At 37.3% G+C, this 25,909-nt stretch overlaps 1 protein-coding gene across 10 annotated transcripts in view; it reads left to right on the forward strand.

The window, feature by feature from the left end:
- Nucleotides 1-24,842, forward strand: part of LOC104590789 (syntaxin-81-like) — a 54,524-nt gene extending 29,682 nt beyond the window's left edge. For 8 of the 10 annotated variants that reach the window (XM_088896311.1, XM_010249530.3, XM_088896313.1 and 5 more), the window contains 6 exons: nucleotides 8,188-8,271; nucleotides 9,674-9,778; nucleotides 9,971-10,120; nucleotides 12,163-12,405; nucleotides 12,499-12,630; nucleotides 24,572-24,842. In XM_088896311.1, the coding sequence (XP_088752437.1) occupies nucleotides 8,188-8,271; nucleotides 9,674-9,778; nucleotides 9,971-10,120; nucleotides 12,163-12,405; nucleotides 12,499-12,630; nucleotides 24,572-24,715 (858 nt within the window). In that variant the 3' untranslated portion in view covers nucleotides 24,716-24,842. The remainder of the gene's footprint in view (nucleotides 1-8,187; nucleotides 8,272-9,673; nucleotides 9,779-9,970; nucleotides 10,121-12,162; nucleotides 12,406-12,498; nucleotides 12,631-24,571) is intronic. The other 2 variants (XM_088896316.1, XM_010249535.3) reach the window with 2 other exon arrangements.
- The last annotated feature ends 1,067 nt before the right edge of the window (nucleotides 24,843-25,909 follow it).

The following is a 25,909-nucleotide window of genomic DNA, read 5'->3' on the forward strand; positions in this document are numbered from 1 at the left end:
TTCTCGTAGCTCTGACAGTCAATAGACGCGTTGAGCTTTCGACATAAGATTTGGGCAGCCCGAAGACCGTTAGGTAAACACGCATCTTTTCGTGCATTGTTTCAGGTCTTTCCACACAAGATTAAAGCGCGGAAGACACGGGAAGCTTCATTTGGAGCTTCCCGAAATCAGCCCAAAATGGGCTTCTCGCGTCTTTTCGGCACCCCATCTTTTGGCAGCGAGATCTTCCGCGTGCCAAACGGGAATAGACCGATTTTTGGTCTTCCCGGTTTGTAAGCAGCCAAAAGACCACGGGAAAAGATGCACCAAACAGGGCCTTAGTCTCCTGGATTTTGAGCTCCATTGCGCCTCACATTAGTGTTCCCATGAGAAGACTGAGGACTGCTTATGAGATGTATGCTTATTTGAAAAAGGTATATCATCAGTCCAATATGTCCTAGAAATACCAGATTGAATCTGAAATCTTTGCCTATTGTCAAGGGGACAAAATGATACAAGAATACTATTGAGGCTTTATTGATCTTTGGGCTGAATATGAACTTGTTCATACTGAATCTTCTAATCCCATTGAATGTGTCAAGTATTTGCAGAAACATTTTGAAAATTGGAAAGTTAACTAGCTTCTCATAAGGATGAGACCTAAGTATGAAATAATTTGGTTAAATATTTTGAGTAAAGGAACTCTTCCAGACTTAGACTCTATGATGGGAGAGTTGTTGAAGGAAGAAACTAAACTCGTAACTACTGTAAACGTAGAAGGGAAACATCTTGATTCAGGGATTGATATTGTTTTTATTGCATAAGGGAATAGGAAATCTGGTGGAAAAGACCCTTCTAAAACTCAATGCTATGAGTGTAAAGGATATGGACATATGGCCTCTCATTGCAAAAAGAAGAATGTCTGCACATATTGCAAACAACATGGACATATCATTCCAAATTGCCCAATTCATCCACCCAAGGGACCCATGAAGAAGAATCAATTACAAGCTTATCAGGCGTCTGAGGGACGAGTGTTCGATACCCCTATTGCCAAGGGAGAATCCTTTGCTTCCATGAATAAGGAAGAGATACAACAACTGGTATCCTCTGCTATCTCATTTGCCTTTTCTGCTAATAGCCTATCTAGTAGTTCCTCGGTTATTGCTCTTTTCCCTCACGTTTGGATAATTGATTCTGGTGCTACAAATCATATAATCGGGGCCTATCTTGAACCTTCAAACAGATTGTCTGAGACCAAATATAGACATATTGTCACTGCTAATGGTGAGAAACTTGATATCATTGGGAGTGATGACTTGTGTATCAAACTTTCCCCCTCAAATTCTCTGTCCCTTGCTAAAACTTTCCTTGTTCCTAAACTTGCAATCAACCTTATTTCAGTTGGTCAATTAGTTGATGAAGGTCACATTCTAACCTTTTCCTCTGATGGTTGTTTGATTCAGGACCAGTGCACTATGAAGGTGAAAGGGAAGGGGCGTAAGATGGGCCGCTTGTTTGCATTTGAGTTTGAGAAATCTCCATCAGCATCATCCTCTACTTATTTGAGCTCTTCTACATTAAGTCTTGCTTTGAGTTAGAGAAAATATGTTTGGGATTTGTGGCATAAATGCTTGGGCCACCCAAGTTCTAAAAAACTTAAATACTTATTTGAGTCTGGTTTTATTAAAACTAAAATTCCTTCTATAAAATCCTTTGATACATCTTGTGTTTTTGTTGTTTGAGTAAGAGTCATATTTTACCATTCACTCATCGAGCTGAACTTGCTACTTCACCTTTTGAAAATTTTCATAGTGATGTTTGGACTTCTTTTGTTGTTTCTTGAATGGGATAAAAGTATTTTGTGCTATTCATTGATGACTGTACCAGGTACACTTTGATCTACTTTCCCAAACACAAGTCAGAAAATTTTCCAACCTTTAGGTTGTTTCATAACATGGTTTGAGTTTGTTTCCAAGCAAATGTGCAAACCTTACGCTCAGACTCAGGGGGAGAATATAGTGACGGAGAATTTTTGGCTTACCTGAACCATCATGGCATACAAGTCCAATGATGCTGCCCAGATACTGCTTAGCAAAATGGTGTGCCAGAAAGAAAGGATGGTCACATTCTCAGTGTTATAAGGACTCTCCCATAAGAATCACATGTGCCTTCCACATTCTGGTTTGAGGCCACTAGCACTGTAGTATATCTGATCGATTGTATCCCATCTTTTGTGCTTTCTAACATTTCTCCTCATCAAAAGATGTTTGGATGCCCCCAGATCTTTTCCATTTTCATGTCTTTGGGTGTCTATGCTTTGTTCATCTTCTTCCTCATGAATGTTCAAAGCTTTCAGCTGAATCTGTAATGTGCGCTTCTGTGGGGTATAGCCCTAACCACAAAGGATTCCTTTGTTATGATCCCTCAACACGTCATTATTTATATTTCTCGAAATGTGATTTTTCTTGAGCATATCTCCTTTATTTTCAAGAATTGCCAAGTTATCTGCACCCTCTGTTTTAGTTTTGCATGATTTTTAACCACAGGATACTTCGTCATCCACTATTGAGAAGGAACTTCTCATCTTCTCTCGCAAGCGGGTTCGTGGTCCAGCTCTTACGCCTATGACTCCTCTTCCTCCTAGTCTAGATCCCTCGCCCATCACAGACAACCCAGCAAGTGATGCCTCAGTTTTAGATTCCTCAATTATTCCTCTTGTACCTTTATGTCGTTCTGCTTGTCTCTCTAGACCACCTGACCGCTATGGTTTTCTTTCAAACCATAGCTCCTTCTTTGCCGTTTTGACCTCTACAGATATTCCTTATTCTTACCAACAAGCTAGTAGAAGCCCTTAGTGGTAAGAAGCCATGGGTGCAGAGATTCAAGCCTTGCATGAGAATGACACCTCGGACCTTGTCCCAACACCTTCAGATGGCTCTATTATTGGGAGCAAATAGGTCTATTCCATCAAGCTTAAATCTGATGGGATTCTAGACTGTTACAAAGCCAGGCTTGTGGCACAGGGATATATGCAAGAGTATGGCGTTGACTACGAAGAGACCTTTGCTCCAGTAGCCAAGATTACTATAGTCTGTGTTCTTTTAGCCCTCTCTGCTGCTCACTCTTGGATGATCTTTCAATTGGATATGAAAAATGCCTTTTTACATGGGCTTCTAAAAGAAACAATATATATGAAACCTCCTCCAGGGTATTATAGTGATCCCTCCCTCGTTTGTCGGCTAAAGAAGTCCCTTTATGGGCTCAAGCAAGCCCCTTGAGCTTGGTTTGAAAAATTCAGAGATGTTGTTGTGCAAGTTGGATATAGCCAAAGTGCATCAGACTACTCTCTTTGTTCGGAAAAGACCCCAGGGCCTTACCATTCTCTTACTGTATGTGGATGACATATTGTTGATTGGAGATGATATAGAAGGAATCCAGGACCTCAAGTCGCTTCTCCACAGTTCCTTTCACATAAAAGATCTCAGCCCTCTTAACTATTTCTTGGGACTTGAAGTTCAATGGAGCTCTTGAGGTTATTTTGTCTACCAACACAAGCATGCCTCTGATCTTGTTAAGTTGGCCAACCTCACTGATGATAAATAGGTTGATACTCCCTTGGAGCTGAATGGCAAATTATTCAAATTAGAAGGCTCCCTACTTCTTGATGCTTCCCTCTATCGTCAACTTGTAGGGTCTCTCATCTATTTGACAATGACTCGTCCTGACACCTAACGGTGCATTGAATCATCCGCTATATGTGAGGCTCTTTATCACAGGGTCTTTTCTTCTCTTCATCTTCTTCTCTCCAACTAAAGGCCTATGCTGATGCAGATTGGGCTAGATTCCCCGACACATGCCGCTCCACTACCAGGTGGTGTGTCTTCATGGGTGACTCTAATTTCATGGAAATGCAAGAAACAACAGACTGTTTCCAAGTCCTCTACAGAAGCAGAGTTCAAGGCAATGCCATTTATTTGTAGTGAAGTTGTTTGTTTTCAATCTTTATTTCAGGAATTGGGTCATTCCTCTCCTACACCCATTCCTCTGTATGCGGATAACACTAGTGCTATTAAGATTGCCTCTAATCCTGTCTTTCATGAAAGGACAAAGTATATTGAGGTGGATTGCCACTTTATCCGCGACATGTTTCTTGCAAACTCTATCTCTCTCCCTCATGCTGCCTCTGATATGCAAGTTGTTGACATCTTCACAAAGGCCATGACGAGATCCAAACACTTATTTTTTGTAAGCAAACCGATGCTCATGCCTCTGCATTAGTTTGAGGGGGAGTGTGAAACTCCCTAATGTACCATTTTATTGTAGTCCTTATTGTATTGTTTTCTTTTATTTATTATTTTTTTTTCACTTCAGCCCTTCAAGGGCCTCTCTTTAAATTCTCTATATAGTGTTGCCCTACAAGGGCCTCTCTATAATATCTTTAATTTTACTTTCTATATAAACGACCCTTGGGGTAGGGTTGAATCATCCATTCTTCATCCCTAGAATTCTGCATTCTGCTCTGGGTGTATTGACAGTGAGGCCCATGTAGCAGGCCAATAACTTAGTAAAAAGCTATAAGGTGCTCCCACTATTTATTAAAATTGAAATAGAATGGTTCTTGAGCTTGTCTTCAATCCTCATCATCCTCAACTTAGTTTGGTTGGTCAAAGCTTGCAATTATATCTTTGGGGTCTCTTCCTTGTCTTTTGAGTTGTTATCGTCTGGTTGCTTGGGATCAGTTGTCTCATCTTCTTCGTCATCCATGCACAAGACAAAAATCTTGTTGCTTCTTACATTTATGACTGGGAGAGAACTTGTCATCACAGTTGTGGAAGAGCTGACACTTTCTACAGGCCTGCATCTTTAACTAACTTAGCTTCTCCAGTTAGTCATTCATTGGAAGTTGGGATCTGGCTTGTTTGGCTTTGCATCCTTTCATTTTAGGTCTAGCCAGGGTGGTGATTTATGGATGGGCTCGTGCTACTGCTGTAGTCTCTTCAATCAATTAAGTCATTCTTCTTGTAATCGGATTAGGCTTGTAGCAACCATAGCCGTGGCCAGTTGCAATGCCTTGACTTCCAGCCAGATGATCTCCTGGAGCCCTCCAAAACAGACGAGTGCCTTCTCTGGCTAGTTAGAAACATAAGAGGCTAACATCTCACACTTGTTTTGATACTCTTTGACCAAATAATGCTATTTTAGCTTCAAGATTAACTGATTCGAATCCTCATAGTTGGATAGGCCAAATTTGGAACATAGAGCCTTTGAGAAATCCGATGACGACAATTGGGGATGAGTTTGATGATATCATTCATTGGTACCACAATATTGCCTAATTTGCCTCCTCTTCCATATGGACAATGGCAACTGCAACTCGTTGGTAGCCCAGGGTCTCATTGTATTCGAAGAATCACTTGGCCTTGAAAATCCATGAGATAGGGTTGTCTCCGGAGAAGAGGGAGAAACCCTTTTTCATTGATGCTCATACTGGTTGGACATCACTGTAATGGGGTTCTTTATCTCTTGTACCTCACTGGTAACCTTTTGTAATTCTCCTTCAATCTTTGTTACCTGTTCATCCATTGCTGCTGACATAGTTGTCAAGATGATGCCTAGGCAATAAGGCATTCTTGGAGGGTTGCCTTGCCCAATCACCTACATATAATATTTAATGCACCACATAGTATTTTTATATTTTTATTTTATGATATTAATAGGAGTACAATTTATATTAGACTAAATTATTCATATTGTGGGTTTATAGCATTAATATGATTATTCTTATACTAGTTTCTTTTTATTATTTCCTTATTTGTTTGGGTTCAGTTGATACAGAAGCCAGTGGCAGTCTTGAACCCTTTAGGACTTTAAAACCTGAATTGATAAGTAAGAAATAACTTGAAGATTTTATATAATTGACACACAAGAACAATCAATAGGACTTCACATAATCTTTTGCTTCTTCCTAGGACCAAAACAAGGGCTTAACCCCTATGTTTTGTATGTTTTCTTTCCTTTCTTATTTTTCTTCTCATAAATATGTTGATTTTCTATCTTTTGATGTGGGGTTTATACTTTTCATGAGGATTATGGTAATTATTAGTTAAAGATAGTTGCTTATTGCTATGAAACCTAGGGAGCTATCATAAGTATATATATATATATATATATAATATATATATATATATTTATATATATATTAAAATACTCATCACCTAGGCAGTTAGGTGACAAAGCGTTGCTGACCTAGTCACCGGCATCGGTGAAAACTGATGGCTCTGAAATTAATTTTGTGAGAACTACACATGATGGGCTTCTTTGATGAAAGCCTTTCCTCCTGAGCAAACAGAGAGAGAAGTGATGGCTCTGAAATTAATTTTGTGAGAACTACACATGATGGGCTTCTTTGATGAAAGCCTTTCCTCCTGAGCAAACAGAGAGAGAAGTGAGATAATTGAGGTAATCTGAGCTACCTAATTATTATTCAGGACTGCCTTATATAGGCTGTTGCAACCAGATATGAAGGGCACCTGGTATCGTAACTAACTTGATCCATATGGCCTACAGATGTAAACATATTTGATAGGCGGTTTAAGGCCTTGGGCATCATTTGGTCCTGGCTGGTGTGTGTAGTGGGAATAGTGGGCTGGGCCTTTCTGTATGGGCTTAGCCTTATTAGATAAGGAATCAGCTATGCTATAGCAAAATCGCCAAATCCTTGGAACTAGATAGTCTCTCTTGCAGCTAATGACCAGGCCTCCCTGATACAGTGCCAATAAACCCAATGAGAGTCTCACCTCCCTTTCATCCAACTCATCACTACCTGAGAGTCACCCTCTGGGCCTCCATCTACTCTAGGATAAGCCAAGAGGAGAAAATATTCTTGTTGTTCTTCAAGTTAATTTTTGCTTTCATCTTTTCCTTCTCAGTATCTTGGTAATGTGGTCTGAAAGATTTTGTCCTATATCAAACAGAGTGAACTTACAATCTTGAATCATAAAATGTCTTTGTTCTCTCATACAGCCTGCCATGGCATGTATGCCATTGTGAAACACAGACATGTGGGTTTGGAAGCTGGGCCTAAGTAAATTCAATATTTTGAGATATTACTAACAAAAATTGCATTTTATTAAATTAATAAATAGCACTACGTGCACTATTTATTTGTTATCCTTTTTACACATTATATTAACTTTTCAAATATGATTTTTCTAACCAATGATGGAGACACTTGATTTCCTATTTTGAACTACTTGGGAATTTTCCAGAATAATTGTCAGATTGAACTACTTGTGAAGTGGTGATACAAACAGTGTATAAATGTTTATTGGTTTTCTTTTCTTTTCCCCTAAATTGCTTACAGTAATTTTCCTATAAATATATTTGGGATAAATAAGAGTCTATTAGAAGGTTCTTGTTTAAGCTACAATTTTTTTTGTCTGCAGGAGTCGTGTACTTTTTTAGTCTTGATTTCCTATTTTGAACTACTTGGGAACTTTCCAGAATAATTATCAGATTGAACTACTTGTGAAGTGGTGATACAAACAGTGTAATATTACTAACAAAAATTGCATTTTATTAAATTAATAAATAGCACTACGTGCACTATTTATTTGTTATCCTTTTTACACATTATATTAACTTTTCAAATATGATTTTTCTAACCAATGATGGAGACACTTGATTTCCTATTTTGAACTACTTGGGAATTTTCCAGAATAATTGTCAGATTGAACTACTTGTGAAGTGGTGATACAAACAGTGTATAAATGTTTATTGGTTTTCTTTTCTTTTCCCCTAAATTGCTTACAGTAATTTTCCTATAAATATATTTGGGATAAATAAGAGTCTACTAGAAGGTTCTTGTTTAAGCTACAATTTTTTTTGTCTGCAGGAGTCGTACTTTTTAGTCTTGATTTCCTATTTTGAACTACTTGGGAACTTTCCAGAATAATTATCAGATTGAACTACTTGTGAAGTGGTGATACAAACAGTGTAAAAAATGTTTATTGGTTGTCTTCTTTTACCCTAAAATGCTTACAGTAGTTTTCCTATAAATATATTTGGGATAAATAAGAGTCTATTAGAAAGTTCTTGTTTAAGCTACATTTTATTTTCTGTTTTGATTTTAATTATTTACTTATTTCTTATCCAAGAGGAGTTACTAAACCAGTGTTGCCATATTGTGGATTTGACTTTTGACAGTCCAAAACGGCAGCTATATTAGCATCCTTCATTATGCATAAACCTCGCCAAAGATCAACTTTTACCAAAGCTGCTCTTAGAACGGTATGTGCATGGTTTAAAACTATCATCTCAACTTGTTTTACATTTCATTGATATTAACTTTACTTTTATAGTTGATGTGTCATACTGGAAATCATAGTTTTCAAGGCACCAAGGTGAGGCTAGGCGACAGGGGGGCGCCTTGTCACCCTAGGCGGGCACCTAGGTGATGGGTTTTTTTATGTAGAAAACATAGATCCTAGGGTAGTTCCCTAGGTACCATAACCATATTTCCTTAAGAATTATTCATAATTTTCATAAGAAAAGTAAAGAGTTCATGTGAAAGTATAGAAAATCAACATATTCATGAGAAGAAAAAGAAGAAGGAAAAGAAAATTCAAAAAATATAGGGGCTGAACCCTTATTTTTGTTATAGGAAAAAAAGAAGAAAATGTGTTGATTAGAAAACATAGTAGTAGTACTGGTTCAGTTTTAAGTTGAACCAGTACAGCATTTAGCAATGTGTTGATTAGACAATATTTTAAGTTCTTCCTTACTTACTGGTTCAGGTTTTAAAGTCTTTGGGGGTTCAATACAGCATTTAGCAATGTTTATATTGATTAAACCCTAACAAAAAGAAAATAATAAAAATAAATTAGTATATAAACACACAAAATGAATTTTTGAGTTTAATAGTGCCTATTTTATAATTATAATGTCAAAAAATAAAGTAAAATATTATTTTATAATACATAGTACAAAACTGTTTGGCGATTAGGCGATTAGGCAAGGTGAGCCTCAAAGGGCGCCTTCTTGCCTTGACAAATGCTGGAAATCCTGGTTCAGCTTGCCATTTAAAAAGGTCCATTGTTATTTCTTTTTTAAGAAGGTAAAGTAATTTTATTGCCATCTAGGATAAATTAGCAACAACGAACAATCGGTAGGGGCTCCAAGCACACAGTGACAGTATTCCCCTAACTATCAAAACACTCAAACAAAGCCGATTACAAAAAAAACGTGAAAAGAGATCCTTTACCCCCTAAAGAGTTAAGAGACTGATTTTTAAAAATTCCCATGCAGATGAATTCTGGAAATTCTTGTCAACCAAGACCCAGGACCCTACCCTCCTCACCACCTTTTTAACCAGCTCATAATATCGCTTCTGGAATAGTAGATCACATAACTCTTCCTTTATTAGATAAATCATTCACCAACCAAGCACCAAGTCAATCTTTATGGAGTGAGGTTGAGTGAGACTAGCTCAGCTTTATGGCTGAGAGGAAATGAATCCAGACTTTGTGTGTAATAGTATGATGAACGAAAATGTAATCTGTTGTCTCCTCTATAGTACACAGGCTGTACCTTGGGGGTCTGATTTTACCCTTCTTCTGATTAATTTATGTTAACAGTTAATGGAACTCATGGTAGAAGTCTGTGTAATACTAACTTTGTTTTGATATGTTAGCTCGAAAGCATCAAAACTCTGGAACAGTTCATCCTGAAGCACCGGAAGGATTATGTGGATCCACATCGCACCACTGAACAAGAAAGGGACAGCATTGAGCATGAAGTATGTTAATATAGTACCTATTCTTATCATTTGTATTGGAGCATATCTATATTGAAATTTCCATACAAATGCTGGTTTAATTTGTCTTTTACTAATAAGTACATGGCTGCCTATTTTCAAGACAAGGTTACATATATATATTTTTTCTTATAAGCACTACATATTTGTTTCTAATATGTTCATTTTCTGTAGGTTAGTGTCTTCATAAAAACTTGCAAAGAACAGATAGATATTCTCAAAAATAGGATACATGATGAAGATACAAGTGGGAAGTCAAAGGCATGGCTTACCATGCGGAGTGATAATTCTCATGTTGATATTGTAGCCCACAAACATGGTGTGGTATGGTTATGGCCTCTCTTGAATGTGCTCTTTTGGCATCCTTTAATTTGTGAATGTTCCATTTATAGAATCTAGTACTATCTTGATTCATTTGGTCGACTTGTTTTCCTTCACTTGAAAATGCCTTAGTGGATAATATGCATTAGGAAAGTAGTAGCATTGCAGTGCAATGATATATGATCTTCAACATTGTTATTGGTAATCTTCTTTTTCATTCTTTTATGGAAAACTTTTTTTTTCAAATTTGTGCATTTAATTAGAATTTTATTAAGTAAAGAAGAAACTAGTAATGTGGAAAAGTGTACTTTGCAGTGTATGACATCTGTATGCCCTTTACAAAATGTATAACCATATAAGCTCATTTTTTTCTGTGATTTTATTAAATTAGTTAAAAATGTAATAAAAGGAAGAAGAATAGATTGCCAAAAGACAATGGCACATAAACCTTCCTTCTTTGATTAGTTTCATCAATCTTCCCTTCCAGTTGATCCATGGTAATAGGTGCCTATTTTATTTTATTCCCCTATATTTGATACCATGTAAACCTGTAGAAAATAAAATAATAATTATGGAGGGAAAAAATCTGTCATGGAAATAAAAGAGAGAGATGAGGATTCTGTCATGGCTCTATGTTGTTCATGGGTCCCACTGCAACAGTTGGATGCATGAAGTAGTTTCTGTGTGATGCAGTTGTATTAGATCCACTTTGCACCTTTAGCTGTCAAGTTTTGCAAATTCACCACTTCTGGAAATTTGGAAGAATAAAAATATGCCTTTGAGCTATCCTCAGTTGATAATCTTAGTCGTCATTAAGTTGCCTTTGAGGTTCTTTATTAGTTTATTTTCTTTTTTTGAGTATATTAACTGGGGATATATTTGCTTGCTAGTTGCTATCTAAGGAGCACACTTCTTTAAGAAATTCTAGTCAGTTTTAAGAGTTCAAAGATGTAGGATCTCATTTTAGATATGCATCCTGAACTTTTGAAGGAGGCAAATGAAATATAGATTGATGAGCAATATTTTCTTTGTTGTTTGGTGCAGACTCTAAACATTCTTCGATGCCAACTTTCTAATTCCCTCAAGCTATTAGGTTCTAACTCCTTGGTTGTCCAATTTCCCTCCTCCTCCCCCCTTTTATTTCTGTGGATCTGTTTTGTTTATTGTTTGTCATTATCTGAACACATCAAATCTACAGTTCAGTATCATGAGCACAGTTGTCAAATTTGGATCAGTTGTACAAATCACAGCCCTTGTCAATTCTTTCTTTCTTCTGCTTCCTCTGTTTTTGGTTGTATTTTGGGCTGTTGTTGCTGAAGTTGTAATTGTTCATTGCTTTGAGACTTTTTCTTGTATCTCTTGTTTGTTTCTCTCTTTAATGAAAGTTTCTGTTGATTGTAAAAAAATGTGAATCATTCTTAAAATCAGGATGCTCAATGATCACTGGTTTAACCAGTAATTTATTTGTTTACCCCATGAAAGTTGTCTGAAAGTTGGGACACAGAACCCCCTGGCTCACATGTTTACCAGCTTGAATGTACTATGTGATTTGAGTCTGATAGCACTGTGATTCTTGTCCTACTTCATTGTTCTTGTCAATTATTTCTGGTCCTGGGTGGTGGCCATTTATTATTTACTAAATAGAGAAAGTTCTTTCTTGGGGTACCCATTCTTGTTCACTTTGGATTAAGGGGTGCTTGGCTGCTTGTCATATGGTTATTGAAGCAGTAGCCTTAGATGATGGTGGTGGTAGTGTTGGTGAATAATCTATACATCACAGCTTGTTTTCCTTTAATACATTCACTTTTTAATGAAAAAGGAATGAGGATGCTTGATTTGTAACCTTATGTACCTTGGACGAGGTCTTTCTGTGGGAAAATGAAAAAAAAAAAAAGAAAAAAACATCAGCTTGCACTTGAAAATTACACTGATAAATTTTATTGTCAGTTTCAAGGAAAGCATTTTTGAGTACCTTTTCCTAGTTTCTTTGCTGAGTTTTCATTCATACCACCTTTTCTCTTGACAGTTAATTTGGTAAACTTCAGGTTTTGATTTTAAGTGAGAAACTTCATTCAATCACGTCTCAGTTTGACCAACTAAGGGCCATACGCTTCCAGGATGCTGTTAATAAAGCAATGCCAAGACGAAAAATGCACCAGGTTACCAATTCAAATTCACCAATTATCACTAAATCTAATCAGTCAGAGGTCAAGGAGCCAGATGAGCTCCCATCTGAACATCAAAGAGTTCAGCAGCAATTCTTGGATGATGAAACACGTGCTCTTCAGGTAATTGTTGTATTTGTCTTCTTAGGGTTAAAGTTTTCTTTATAGTCATTTTTGGTCATTCCTTTTATGTAAATTGTTGCTCTACTTTTGCAGGTGGAGTTGACAAATCTTTTAGATACTGTTCAAGAAACTGAAACTAAAATGGTGGAGATGTCCGCATTAAATCATCTGATGGCCACACATGTTCTTCAACAGACTCAACAGATAGAGCTTCTGTATGAACAGGTCAGTAACTGTTTGCTTGTTTATAGGGTTAACTTATTTGCCTTCATTTTTTGCCATAAATTTGCTGTTTTTCACTGGGGAAAATCAAAATATACTATCAAATGGTTAAAGACAATATCTTGTATGTAAAACCATTAGTTCTATAAAACAAGCCAAGTTAAAGAAACACTCCATTCAAGGCACTGAAAGAGCTCCAAACTCAAATCTGAATTTTCTGTAAATTTTCTTTTGGAAAAATCATTACGAATCACAGAAGTTTGAATGGTTGAGAAACCTATACCAAAAAGTCCCAAAATTCAGGGAGATTTGAACCATACCAGTTTCAAGGATGGTTGCCACCATTTATACTAACTGCTGACATCATCTGGCGATGGTCTGATGTCAGTAGGTTGGCTCTACGAGTAGAAGTCTACCCTGAATCCAGATGTTGCTCTGATACCAAGTTGACTAATGTAAAGCCAAAAGAAAAAGAGAAGGGGGAAGTGAAGAAGAAGAAGAGAGTTCGAATGATGTGTCTCAGTTATTGTTCACACCAAAGACAAATCTTTTATGTTTTGCTGAAAAGTACAAGTTTGCGCTTACTTGGGCGCCCAAATACAAAAGAAGAAAAAACCCAAAAAGCCCTTACAACATTTGCATATTCTCAACAATTCCAAAGATATGGCCATAGATGTATGAGAGAAGAAGATTGGGAGTGGTATTTGACCTTATTTCATCAGAGCCACTGTAAATCTCCTTTGAGGATGAAGGTTTTGGGGGCACTCTTGTTGTACCTCCACCTTCTCACTTCTCAGAACACTGATGCTCTAAGTACTAGTGTGCTCCCTACTTTTGATGTTCCTGCTTCTGTTACTGACCTTGACCTCCCTATGGCTCTAGAGAAGGAAAATAAACATATATCATCTTCTTCTACTGCTCATAGTGTATCCTCTTATGTGTCTTATGATCGGTTATCTCTTGGATATGTCTCTTTTGTGGCCTCCATTTCATTTGTTCATATTCCCATGTCTATAACTGAGGCTTTGATAATACCTAAGTGAAGAGAAGCTATGCAAGCTGAGATGGATGCTCTAGTGAAGAATGAGATGTGGGATGTGCTGAATTACCTAGAGGAAAGGCTCCTATTGGTTGTAAGTAGGTGTTCACAATGAATTACAAGTTAGATGGAAGTATTGAAAGATATAAGGCCAAGTTGGTAGCAAAGGGTTACACACAAACTTATGGGATTGATTATGAAGAAACTTTTTCACTAGTTGCAAAGATGCCATCTATATGTGTTTTACTATCATTTTCTGTTTATTTTGATTGGCTATTATGGTAGTTTGATGTGCAATATGACTTTTTGAATGATGATCTAAATGAGATGTATATGATGTTACCACTGGGGTTTTACCCTGAGAAACAAGGTGTTAGGGTTTGCAGATTCAGAGGCATTGTATCACATGAAACAGTCACCTTATGCATGATTTGACAGCTTTAGAAAGGCATTACAAGGAATTGGTTTTGAGCAATCCCTGTCAAATCATACTTTGTTCATGAAGAAGAATGGAGAGCTAGTTATTGTATAATGTATACATTGATTATATTTTGGTAACAAGTAGTGATATAGGTGGAATTGCATAGCTCAAGTAGTTCTTAGCTTCAAAATTTGAAATCAATGATTTGAGGGAACTGTGGTACTTTCTTAGAATTGAGGTAGCTAGATCTAAACACAACATCTATATCTTTCAAAGGAAGTATGTAATAGACTTACTTAAGGGCACATGGAAGTTAGGAGTAAAGCTAGCAGATACACATATTGAGCCTTGACGTAAGACTTGTGCTACAAAAGGGAGCTCCTTGAGGACCATGCCATGTATCAAAGACTTGTAGGGAGACTTCTCTATCTTTGTATTACTCATTCAGATGTATGCAATTAGTGTTGCAAACCAGTTCATGCATACTCCGCGTACATCACATATGGTAGTAGTGGAGAGGGTCCTTGCTTGTCTGAAGGCTAGTCCTGGCAAGGTTATTTTGTATAAGAGGCATGACCATCTGAAGGTGGAAGTCTACACTAATGTTGATTGGATTGAATCTCTCGATGATAGGAGATCTACTTTAGAATATTGTGCTTTTGTGGGTGGAAATATGGTATCTTACAAGAGAAAGAAACAAAATGTGGTGGTTGGGTCTAATGCTGAGGTGGAATACTATTCGATGGCTCATATTTTATTAGAGGCTTTATGGTTGAGGTCTTTATTGGAGGAATTAGGTGTTCCTGTTCAGTTGCCAATCTTGCTATATCGTGATAACAAGGCTGTAATTAATATTGTGTTAGACAGTTTTGTATGCCCTTTGCTTCAATCAGAATGATGTACTTTATGAGTTTATTGTAAATGAATAAAAGTGCATATTTGATTCATGTTCCCTTAGTATGTTTCTGTGTAATACCCTTAAACTGGACACTTAATGAGACTCGTGTTAGTTTAAAATGTTCACAGCCAGTGGGTCGGTTTGGGGAGACCCATCCTGATAAGGCTGACACTGTTGTGCCACCAAGTCGGTTGGGGTGGCCTGTCTCAGTTGCCAGGGTGAGACCCTAGGCACATACAGTGTAGGATTAATTGAATCTTTGAACTAGACCAGATTTCCAGTATTGCCCTGGACCTTGGAGATTGATGGGCAAAACTGGAGAGTTAAACCCGACCCTTAGACTCGATTATGATACTGCACTATGTGTCGGATTGGGCTGTCTTTGATGTACCAATCAGTGAGATCCTTAGCGGGGGTCAAAACCTGGGTATGTTGGGATAGTCTGAGAATTCATTTGAGTGGGTGATCATAGTGACAGGATCAGCCCCTTTGTCGGACAAAGGTAATGATCGGGGATGCACTCACTGATGGAAACCAAGACTGCCGGCAGCCGATTTCATTCGTTGAGATTTGTTTTGCAAAGTATATTTTATATGAGATATAAAAGTATATATATTATGGTTTCTAAAATGTTTGCAAGAAGGTTTTGATTCCCAGGATCCATATAAGCAGAGAGTGCAACACTGTTCCTTGCAGCCGAGGGAGATGTCCTCTCTTGTCGGGCAATGTATGATCATTATGGGCTGAGAGGTTAAGTGTAAGACCATTGAGGATAATGCCTGATGGGCTAATCTTGCATCTGCCCACAGTCCCTAGGTGTTACAAGGTGGCTTGGCCCAGGGACCACTTAGGGTAAGTGTTGGGCCCATAAAGCCCATTTGATGGGTTTTAGGGGGTGCACTGTCCATAATAGTGTATTCGGCCAAGCCTTATAACAAAGGATGGGCCGAACCCATGTGGTTGATGTGTAGATCAATGCTTGGGTCCCACGCCATACAAGGAAGCCCAACTGGGCAGCAGTTAGGAAGGTTAAGTGAGCACATAAGCTTAATGGACCTAAAGCCTATTTCGAACTAGACTTATTTTACAAGTTAAATATGGGCGAATTCTGAGATGGGTCAGCAGATAGGATAGGGCCTTAACCCTATCCACTCAAGAGAGTCCAGATCTGAATATGATTCAGATCTTGAAACCTCCTAATGAGATTAGGACAAGGTTGATCTAATCTACAGATAAGATAAGGGTTTATCCTTATCACCTAAGGATTAGGAGTTGATCCTTTGGGTTTACAAAAGAAGGAGGGGGCGGCAGCCTTGAGAAGAATCGAATAATCAGATCCTCTTTAGAGCTGAAAACTAGAGAAGAAAGATTTCTGCAGTCCCTGCAAAGATCTCTTCTTGCCGCCTCCTTCCTATAGCCGCCAAACATCCAGTTCGATCTCCAGTTGTGGGAGAAGTCAAGATTCGATCTTGACATCAGTTCTTTGAGAAAGAATTGATAGGAAGTTGTGCTCACGTGCCATTCTGCTGTTTCTTGCGAAGGACAGAATTCTTGGAGAAGAATACTGCTGATTCTACTCCATCCTGCACTGCGCCATCTTCAATGGGAGCAGTCTTTGGATCCTTCCTTGGGCGTGAACACCTTCGTTGGGGGATACTATTTCTCCGTATCAGGTATAATCCTCTCCTACTCCTTTTGGTTCAGATCTGGTTCAGTTTATGGTTCAAGAATGATCCTTGAAAATATGATTTTCTAAATAAGGAATGTGATTCCCAGTTGAAGGGAGAGAAATTTTTTTTTTGAAATTCGCCCACCTTATTCCACGAGATTTGGGCGTCCATACGATGGATCTCTCATCCCTTCATATTCCTCATAACCCTATTCACCAAACATATAGAAGTTAATCAAAACTTTATATAGGAGAAGGTTGTGCCTGTTATGTTTGTATACCTTTTGTGAAATACGATCAACAGCAATGTTTTAAAATAGCAGCAGCATGGGGGGGGGGGGGGGGGGGGGGGGGGGGGGGGGGGGGGGGGGGGGGGGGGGGGGCATTCCACTACCTGGAGACGTGAAGCATGGTTTAGAATCTAAGAGGTGTAAGCCTCCTAAATACAAGGAGGTGCAAGCCTCCTAAATACAAGGAGGTGCAAGCCTCCTAAGACGTGAAGCTTGATTTTTTATTTCTTTTAATAAAGATGTTTTACATTAAAAAGAATTAAGATGCATAACACTAGCTGAAGAATGAACAGCCCAAACTTCCCTTCCCTTCCCTTCCTTTTCCTTTTCTCTCTTTTCATATTTTCTTTTCTTTTCCTTTCCTTTTTTCATTTCTTTTTTTCTGTCTTTTTATGTGAGGTGCATGAGAAATACACCTCTAGCACTCTCTGTGAAAGGCATTTGAGGCGTATGCCTTAGAGGCATCAACACATCTGGCATATACCTCTCCTGGAGGCGTGCCTCCAGGCATACGCCTCTCACACCTTTTAAAACACTAATCAATAGCGGGCAGACATTTTCGCAAAGGGATTTCCTAAAGCTTGATGCAGGTCACACTGAGCAAGCCGGACATAAGTGACTGTTACCGGGCCTATTATGACTGTTACTGTATTGTTAATGTTTGTCTTCTCTTATTATTGGGATTGGGCCTTATTATTTTATTTTTATCTTTCAGTTTTAAGTTGTCACATGGTGGTCACATGACCACTTTAGTTACAAGTTACAACTGCTCTATGAGGGACACTGATGTAATTTTCTTCACATTAGTCCTTGAATATAGAAGTAAATGGGAGACTTACAGCCCCTAACAATCTATTTTCTTCTTTTCATACTGTTTCTTCATCTGAAAACTCATAACCCATAAGTCTGTGGTAGACAAGTATTTCATTTGTTCTTCTAGAACTAACATCTTTATTTAAGCTAAGATTAGTATTTCTTTCTTTATTGATCCCAAAGGCTTCCCATTCCAAATCATGATTTTTGATTTCAAGAAGTTTCTTCCAGAACTTGAATCCCTTTCATCTAACAATCATTCCCCTTCCTCCCACTAGGATTTGGAAGTTTAAAAAACAAATCAATGGGTCTGTTAGCCACATGCTCTCAAATCTAAAGGGAGTTGATCTGCCCAGAATTCTCTCTTGCAATATCAAAATAGGGCAGTGGTCTTATACCAGCCAAGAGAGAGTGTGTGGAAAAAGAGATTTCCATGTTGTTCATCCCAATCCACAAGAGAGAATTCTATCAAGTTTTGAGCATACAAGGTTACTTTGAAAATTAGTCCAAGTGGAAATTGTTTATAGCAATGGGAGCTCTCTATGAAGAAATTGAATCTCCTTTTGCTATTCATTGGTTGGATTTATGTTCTTATTTTAAATCATGTAATGAAGTCCCTACCAATGAACCATGGACCTTTCTATAAACCTTACCACATGGAGTTCCTCCCAAATTTCTCAGTTCCCTTCTTTCCTTAGTTGTTGGATCCATATATGTTTCAATTACATACTCAAAGCCATCCTCAATTCCTCTCACCTTGATTGAGATTATGATTGCCTTAATTCCTCTGCTCTCTCAAAAACCTCTGAATTCTAGAAAGTGATGGTTCCCCTGCCCCTGTGGCCCTGCCCCAACTGTCCCAAAGAAGAGGCCTATGCCCAATTAGTATTCCTTACTACCAAATATTCCTAGTCTAGGGGTCTCTTTCTGCTAGTTTTGCCTCTTGAAGCATAGCTGGCTCAAGGCCTACCTTCCTCGTTACATCCTTGAGAGCTTTTCCCTTCCTAGAATTAGGTATTTAATTGGGCCAAATTTGAAACAGATCGAGCCACATCCAAATTTGATCCAATTATTGAGACTTCAAATCTATATCCAAAATCTGATATATTGGACTCAGATTTGGATTTAAACCAAATCTGCTTTATTGTGTTCAAAATAAATAAAATTTTAAGAGTTACAAAATCAATTACTTTTTAACCTATACATATGTAATTACTTTATATAAATTTAAGTGTTGAATTTATAGTCACAAACTATTAAATTCAATAAGATTAGAAGTTAGATCATGTTTCAGACTTTTGGAGTCCATTGACAGTCCTTCCAATAAATATCTAACTCACTCACATTTCCATGATGATCATCATGCCTTGCAATGGGAGGGTGGTACTTGTGATACAGACAAACAATCACTGATATAGAAACCAAGGCTGCACATTGGCCCACCTAGCCACATAAACATAAAACTAGTGTTTGGAATGGATGCCATTCTCTTGAAAAATGGTGCCACATCAGCGCCACATCTGAAATCCATTTTTCAGACCATGCCTAGTGTTTGGCCATACGTTTTTCTGAAAAATGTTTTCTCAGACCAGGCCTTGGAAATTGGGAAAGGTGTGGTCTGAGAAAATGTCCTTTATGGTGTTTTCTCGTTTATTGTTGGTAGCAACAGTATGCTGATGTGGCAGCAAACAGCAACAGTCTCAAACAAAAAATAACAAAAAAAAAAAAACATTTTCTGAGAAAACGGCATGCCAATGTAGCACCATTTTCTCAAGAAACACCTCACAGGGAACTGCATTGGTTCCAGACATGGCCAAAGACAATATAATGGGGTCCAGAGTGCAACTGATACAATAGTCAGATTTTCTAGAAAAATGGGGTTGGAGGTTCCCATAAACAGAAAAATAATGGTTTGAATACATAAGCCAGGAGAAACATGGGGTTGAAGGAAAAAAAGAGGATGGAGAAACTGTATTGAAGTTGAAAACTTGAGATGTGAAATAGCATATGATAAGGAGAGTGATGGGAGAATAGAGAGGGTGCAGATGAGGAGGGAACAGTATACTGTGATAATTGATAACCATATTTCATAAAAAAACATCAATAGTTCAATATTTATTAAATTCCATAATCCAAATCCATAAGGCAATACAAAGATTAAAATCAAAATTCAAAAGGTTTCATAATAACCATAGAATAAGTAAATAATAGGAGCAGAGCCTTTATTTTAGGCAGGAAAACAAGAAGAGAGCCAATAGGCATGGAGGAGGGATGCTATGGTTGCATCACGTAAAGTAACTAGTATAATGTTAGATATCTTATATTCTTAATAGTTAATCCTAGGAGGTTGGGGATTAATGGAGGACGAGGGCCAATATGCATGGAATTCAATCTGTTATTCTGTTTTGAGTTTACTTAGAAGTTAATAGACCATTACAATGATGCAAAACACATTAGAGTATAAAAGAAAAGGAAATGAAATTTATCAGAGAAAAAAAGGTGACTCGGGTGGAGTAATTAGAGATAGAGAAGGGAAAGTGGTGGCATTATATTTAGGGCCAATAGGTGAAGATAACTCTCCCATGGCTGAAGTTTTAGCTCTCCTCCAAGGGATGAGATTGGTGAAACAACCGGGCCACTGGCCTCCAACAATTTGAAGTGGAGGGAACTCAAAACTGGTGATAGGGTGGTTACATAAAAGCAACATGGGAATTTGAGTCCACAGGCAGTCCTTGAGGTAGAATAGAAGCTTATTAAGGGAGCTTGGTGCAACTGTTAAATGGGCTAGAAGATCTTTAAATGGTTTCACTGACACACTTGCCAAACAAAGTACAACTAGGGGTGATTTGTTTTTGGTTAAATTGTAATTGAATCTTTATGGGGGGGTAGTCCCTTCTCTTTCGAGGACTGGACCAGAAGAAGCATGCATCTAGGTTGCCTTGCATCTTAGGTGCACCATGCATGTGTCCTTGGGTTCAAGCAAGGTACATGCTTTAAAATGTGCCTTGCTGTATACCTAAGCATGCTTGAGGTACATCTTTTTTTAAACACTTTTAGGTCAGAGACTTGAAATTTTCAGGCATATTTAGAAACTTGTTTTGCAATTTTGTAGATAAGGTTGTCTTGGTTAAAGTTTTTATAGAACCAATGAATAGATTCCGGAAGTATTGATTATGGGGCTTTCCATAATCGTGAAACAAACATATCCAAAAAATGAGAGTAAGTAGACTAAGATGGTTTGGCCATGTGCATAGAAGACCATCTATAGCACCAGTTAGAAGAAGTGATTTGTTGCAAGTAGAAAATTTAACAGTGGATATGGCATTAAACAGAGCAACTTGGTGAAATAGGATTCATGTATCTAACCCATATAGTTGGGATAAAGGCTATCAATCTTCCAGTTCGTGAGAGATCAAAGGTTTCAGGTAGGGGTGTAAACGGATCTAATTCGAATCGGATCAGGCAATATCCGAATTCGAATCTGATTAAAAAATTCGATATCCGACGGATATCGAAAATTAATATTCGAATTCAAATTCAACTAATTAATTATTTTAGGTAATTAATAAATATATAAAATAAATATTTTATTTATATAAAGTATATAAATATATAAATTATTTATATAATTTAATTATTATATATATAAAGTATATAAAACATTTAAAAATTTTATATATTATATAAGAATTAAATAATCGGTTGAATTCAGATATTTATCGAATCGAATCAGGTCATATCTGAATTCAAATCTGATTAGTTATTTGGTATGAATAGGATATCCAAATTTGACCAATTAGATATTCAAATTATCCGAATTCGATTCAATTATGTCAAATCTTGAATTCGAAATCGGATTTTCGAATACCATTGATACCCCTAGTTTCACAGGTGTCTAATGTAATGATTAACCCTCACCCCAACTGAGTATATATATATAATCCAGTGGACAACAATAATGTGGAGTTAACAGGGGGGGTTGAAACAAACTGACTAACTGAACTGCATGAGAGATGTCTGGATGAGTCATGGTGAGATAGATGGAGATAGTAGAACTTGTTCCAATAAAGAAGGCCTGAAACTCTTGTTGGCTCCCTCCACCTCATGGCTTTACTAAACTGAACTTTTATGGCAGCGGCATGGGTAATCCAGGGCCATCTGGAACAGGGGGAGTAATAAGAGATGAACAAGGAATCTGTTAGCTATATTTTCTGGATCAGTAGGGGTGGGAGATTCTTTGAGGACTGAGATACTTGCAGCTCTTGAAGGGGTACAAAGAATCAAGGATATGCATATTAACAAGCTGATCATAGAAGGAGATTCTGAAGTGGTGGTAAACTGGCTGAAAGAGGATAGCTTTAGACTTTGGAATTACAACAACGAAAAGAGGAAATTTAAGTGGCTGACTAAGGACATGGAAATTCAATACAAATGGGTAAAAAGAAGTGCGAACTCATTGGCAGATGGTCTAACTAGACAAGGGGTGAACAGAATTTCTATATTTTGGGCTGTATTGTAATCGGTTTTTGGTGTTTAATGGTTGCTCTCGAGAGCTAAGATTGTTTAGCTCCTTGCCCTGCAACTTTTCATAATATTAATACAATTCACAGTTATTGATCAAAAAAAAGAAAATGAAGGACCCAACAAGTTGTCGATATAGAGTAGCATCAGGAAGCAAGGTCCCATTAGATTTAGACAACTTAACATTGAGTGCTAGAGGTGTATCAACCTATTTGGTGTTCGTAAGACTAGCAAGCTTAACAAGATCAGAGGCATATTTGTGCTGACAAACAAAGTAGTCTTGATCACTTCATTGTACTTGCAGCCCCAAGAAATAAGTAAGAGAACCCAAGACTTTCATATGAAAGGAATTGTGGAGAAGAGACTTAAGTTCTTGAGTTCCAACCTCATCGTTCACACTCAACAACATATCATCAACATACAACAACAAGATTGTAATGCCTTGAGATTTGTGATGAACAAGGAGTGAGTGATCAGAGGCACTTTGATGATATTCAGTAGTAAGAACATCTCAAAACTTCTCAAACTAGGCCCAACTTGTTTGGGGCCATATAAAGATTTCTTTAGCCAACAAACAAGGGAGGTATCACCACTATATCCAGGAGGAGGCATTCTTCACGTCTAACTTATAAATGGCTCATGAATGCACAGTAGAGAGCTAGGAGGATACATACTATAACAATCTTGGCAATGAGAGCAAATGTCTCCTCATGAACCATTAGACTTCATGACTTGACGGTGTAAACCCAATGACTTCCGATGACTAAAGCATCTAAGGGAGGAAGGACTAAATCCCAAGTGTCATTCTCTTGCACGGTCTGAATTTCTGCATCCATGGCTTCTCTCCAATGAGGATTGGTAATGGCCTGCTCATATGAACGGGGAATACCTATGAAAGATTACATAACAGACATAAGAACTATGGTTTGAAGGGAAACCATAGAGGTCTGGAGGTCTAGAAATATGAGAGGAATGATGAAGAGATGTGGTAGGAATAGAGATAGAATCTAAAGTGACATCACTTACAAGAGCATCAGTGGAGGGGTGATTTGGACCGGGAGGAAGTGGGGTTGTAAGCATAGGATTTGGGGCACGTAACCTTTTGTGAGAGAAGAAAACCTTTCACACTAGTTGGAGGAGAAACATTCTCTGAGTCAAAATTCTGCAAAACAGAAACAAATGGAGCAGATAGCCTAGCAACAATAGCAAAAAAGGAGATATGCTCAAGGAAAACAACATTTTAAGAAACATGAATGCAATGAGCAGAGGGATCAAGAAAGAAATCCTTTGTGATTTGGATTGTATTCCACAAAGGCATATATAACAGATTTAGCAGATAACTTGGAACATTCATGAGACAAAAGATGAACAAAACAAAGACACCCAAAAACATGGAAACTAGGTAAGTTTGGAGGACGACCGAATAGTTTCTAGAAAGGAGACATTAGCAAGAACATATGAGGAAATGCAATTAATCAAGAAAACAACAGTATTGGCAAGCTCTACCCAAAATGAAGGAGCATGAGATACTTGCAGCAAAGTTCTCACAACACTGGGCACATAACCATTCTTACACTCAACCACTCCATTATGTTGAGGTGTCTAGATAACTTCGTTGAACTTGTATCCCATGACTTTTTAGATAGGATAAGAAGTCTCCATTAGTGTATTCTCCTCCTGAATTTGAACAAAGAATACGTATATGAGATTGAAATTGAACTAGTATCATAGCATGGAAAAGCCAAAATGTAGGATATACTTCTGATTTATGTCTCAAAAAGTAAATCCATGTGTACGTAGTGCAATCATCAATGAACAAGACAAAATACTTGTGTCTTAAGTCAAGAAATAACAGATGAGGTCCAAACATCACTATGTATAATTTCAAATGGTGAGGTGGCATGTTCAAATGTGTGAGGACAGTATGAAGTGCAACTTTTACTCAACCAACAAAAAACATATGAGGTGTCAAAAGTATGTAAAGATGGAAATTTTTTTTTTAATAGAACCAGATTTCTTGTGAAGGAGTCAAAGGCCTTAGCTTCCACATTGCATACCTTACTTGGGTGTAATCATCCTAGGTTGGCTAATTCCTTTCTGGCTTAAGGTTATGATTGAGCTGACATCAGTCTGGTTTGGTTCTTGATGTTATTGGGTCTGGCTATTCCTAGGCAGAGTACTAATTTTTAAGATATGGACGGCATTCATCTTTCTTTTTTCTTATTTTGATTCTTGATGTTATTGGGTCTGCTAATGTTTGTGAGACACCAAATTAACCGAAACTTTTTCTCAGGCAGTTGAAGCTACAAAGAACGTGGAAATGGGTAACAAAGAGATCTCTCAAGCCGTTCAGCGCAACAGCAGTAGCAGAACTTTTCTTTTGCTTTTCTTATTTGTACTTACTTTCTCAATCCTGTTTCTGGACTGGTACAACTAAATCTTTCTGCATTTCCATAATATTTTGGTTATTCACATCCTTTTCCTTACTTTTTTACCTTCCCTGTATTTTTTTATTGGAATATAGTTTTCAATGCATTCATGACAAAGGTAAGTGGATTTTCTTATATCTACACATTAAGAAGTTCAAATGCTATGGTGCCTACGCGTGGCAGCTCAAAAGTATGCGTGCTTTTGTCAAGGTAGGATTAACCTAAACCTGTAGGCTGTAGTTGGAGTGGAATAGTCCTGCTCTAGATGAAGGTTTTAATAGAATAGGTCTGAAAGTATGGACAGTTCTAAATTATGTTTTTTGACCCAAAAGGTGAACTATTTATTATTATTTTTTATATTTCATTTTTGGACAGTTATAAATTATGTATTTCATTTTCATTATTAATAAAAATAATTTGATTACATAAATGTGTAATTTTTCTACATTTTGTAATTTTCCATATTCGTTTCTATTTTAAAAATTTTATTACCTAACTATGACTTCGTAGAATTGTTTAATTGTTTAACCATCGCTTGGATAAAGAATGGTTTTTTAGTCAATTTTAAAAATATATGGATTTATACTGTTAAAAATATTGACATGGATATAATTAGTAGCATTTATTAGTGAAAATAACTTAAAAATATAGGATTCAATAAGAGAAAATAGGATTTAGTACTTAAGACTTAATTAGAGGAGATTAAATGAGGTAGAAAGTAATAATATAAGTTACATTTTCAAGCCTTACAATTAGACATAGATTAAATATACAAATATGAAAAGGGGAAGATAAGGGACTTCTCACCACAAGCCTCACACGGACTCCTTTCAATTCTTGCACAATGCATTCTTGCACAATGCACATGTTGTCTTAAAAGGTAAAAATAAAATATTAAAAATCATAATTGCTTCCTCTCCCATTACAATTTATTACATCGTTCTATTTAATTCTCACAACCCATTAGTTTCACTTTAATCCATCATATTTAATCATCTAAATTCAAATTGAAGTTTGACGAAAAAATACCTAAGAATTCTTTGTAGTTACACCATACTATTCAATTTCCACCACCCAATTAGTTTCACTTTAATCCTTCCTAATTAATCACCTAAATTTGGAAGATTCTTTAGTCTCTTACGTCTCACCCTCTCCTTTGCCTTCTCTAGAGTAACCCCTCCCTCATTCTCGCTTCTGTTTTA

The sequence above is a fragment of the Nelumbo nucifera genome, chromosome 1 (genome assembly GCF_055504915.1).
Source record: "Nelumbo nucifera cultivar China Antique chromosome 1, China Antique-T2T, whole genome shotgun sequence".
Taxonomy (NCBI): domain Eukaryota; kingdom Viridiplantae; phylum Streptophyta; class Magnoliopsida; order Proteales; family Nelumbonaceae; genus Nelumbo; species Nelumbo nucifera.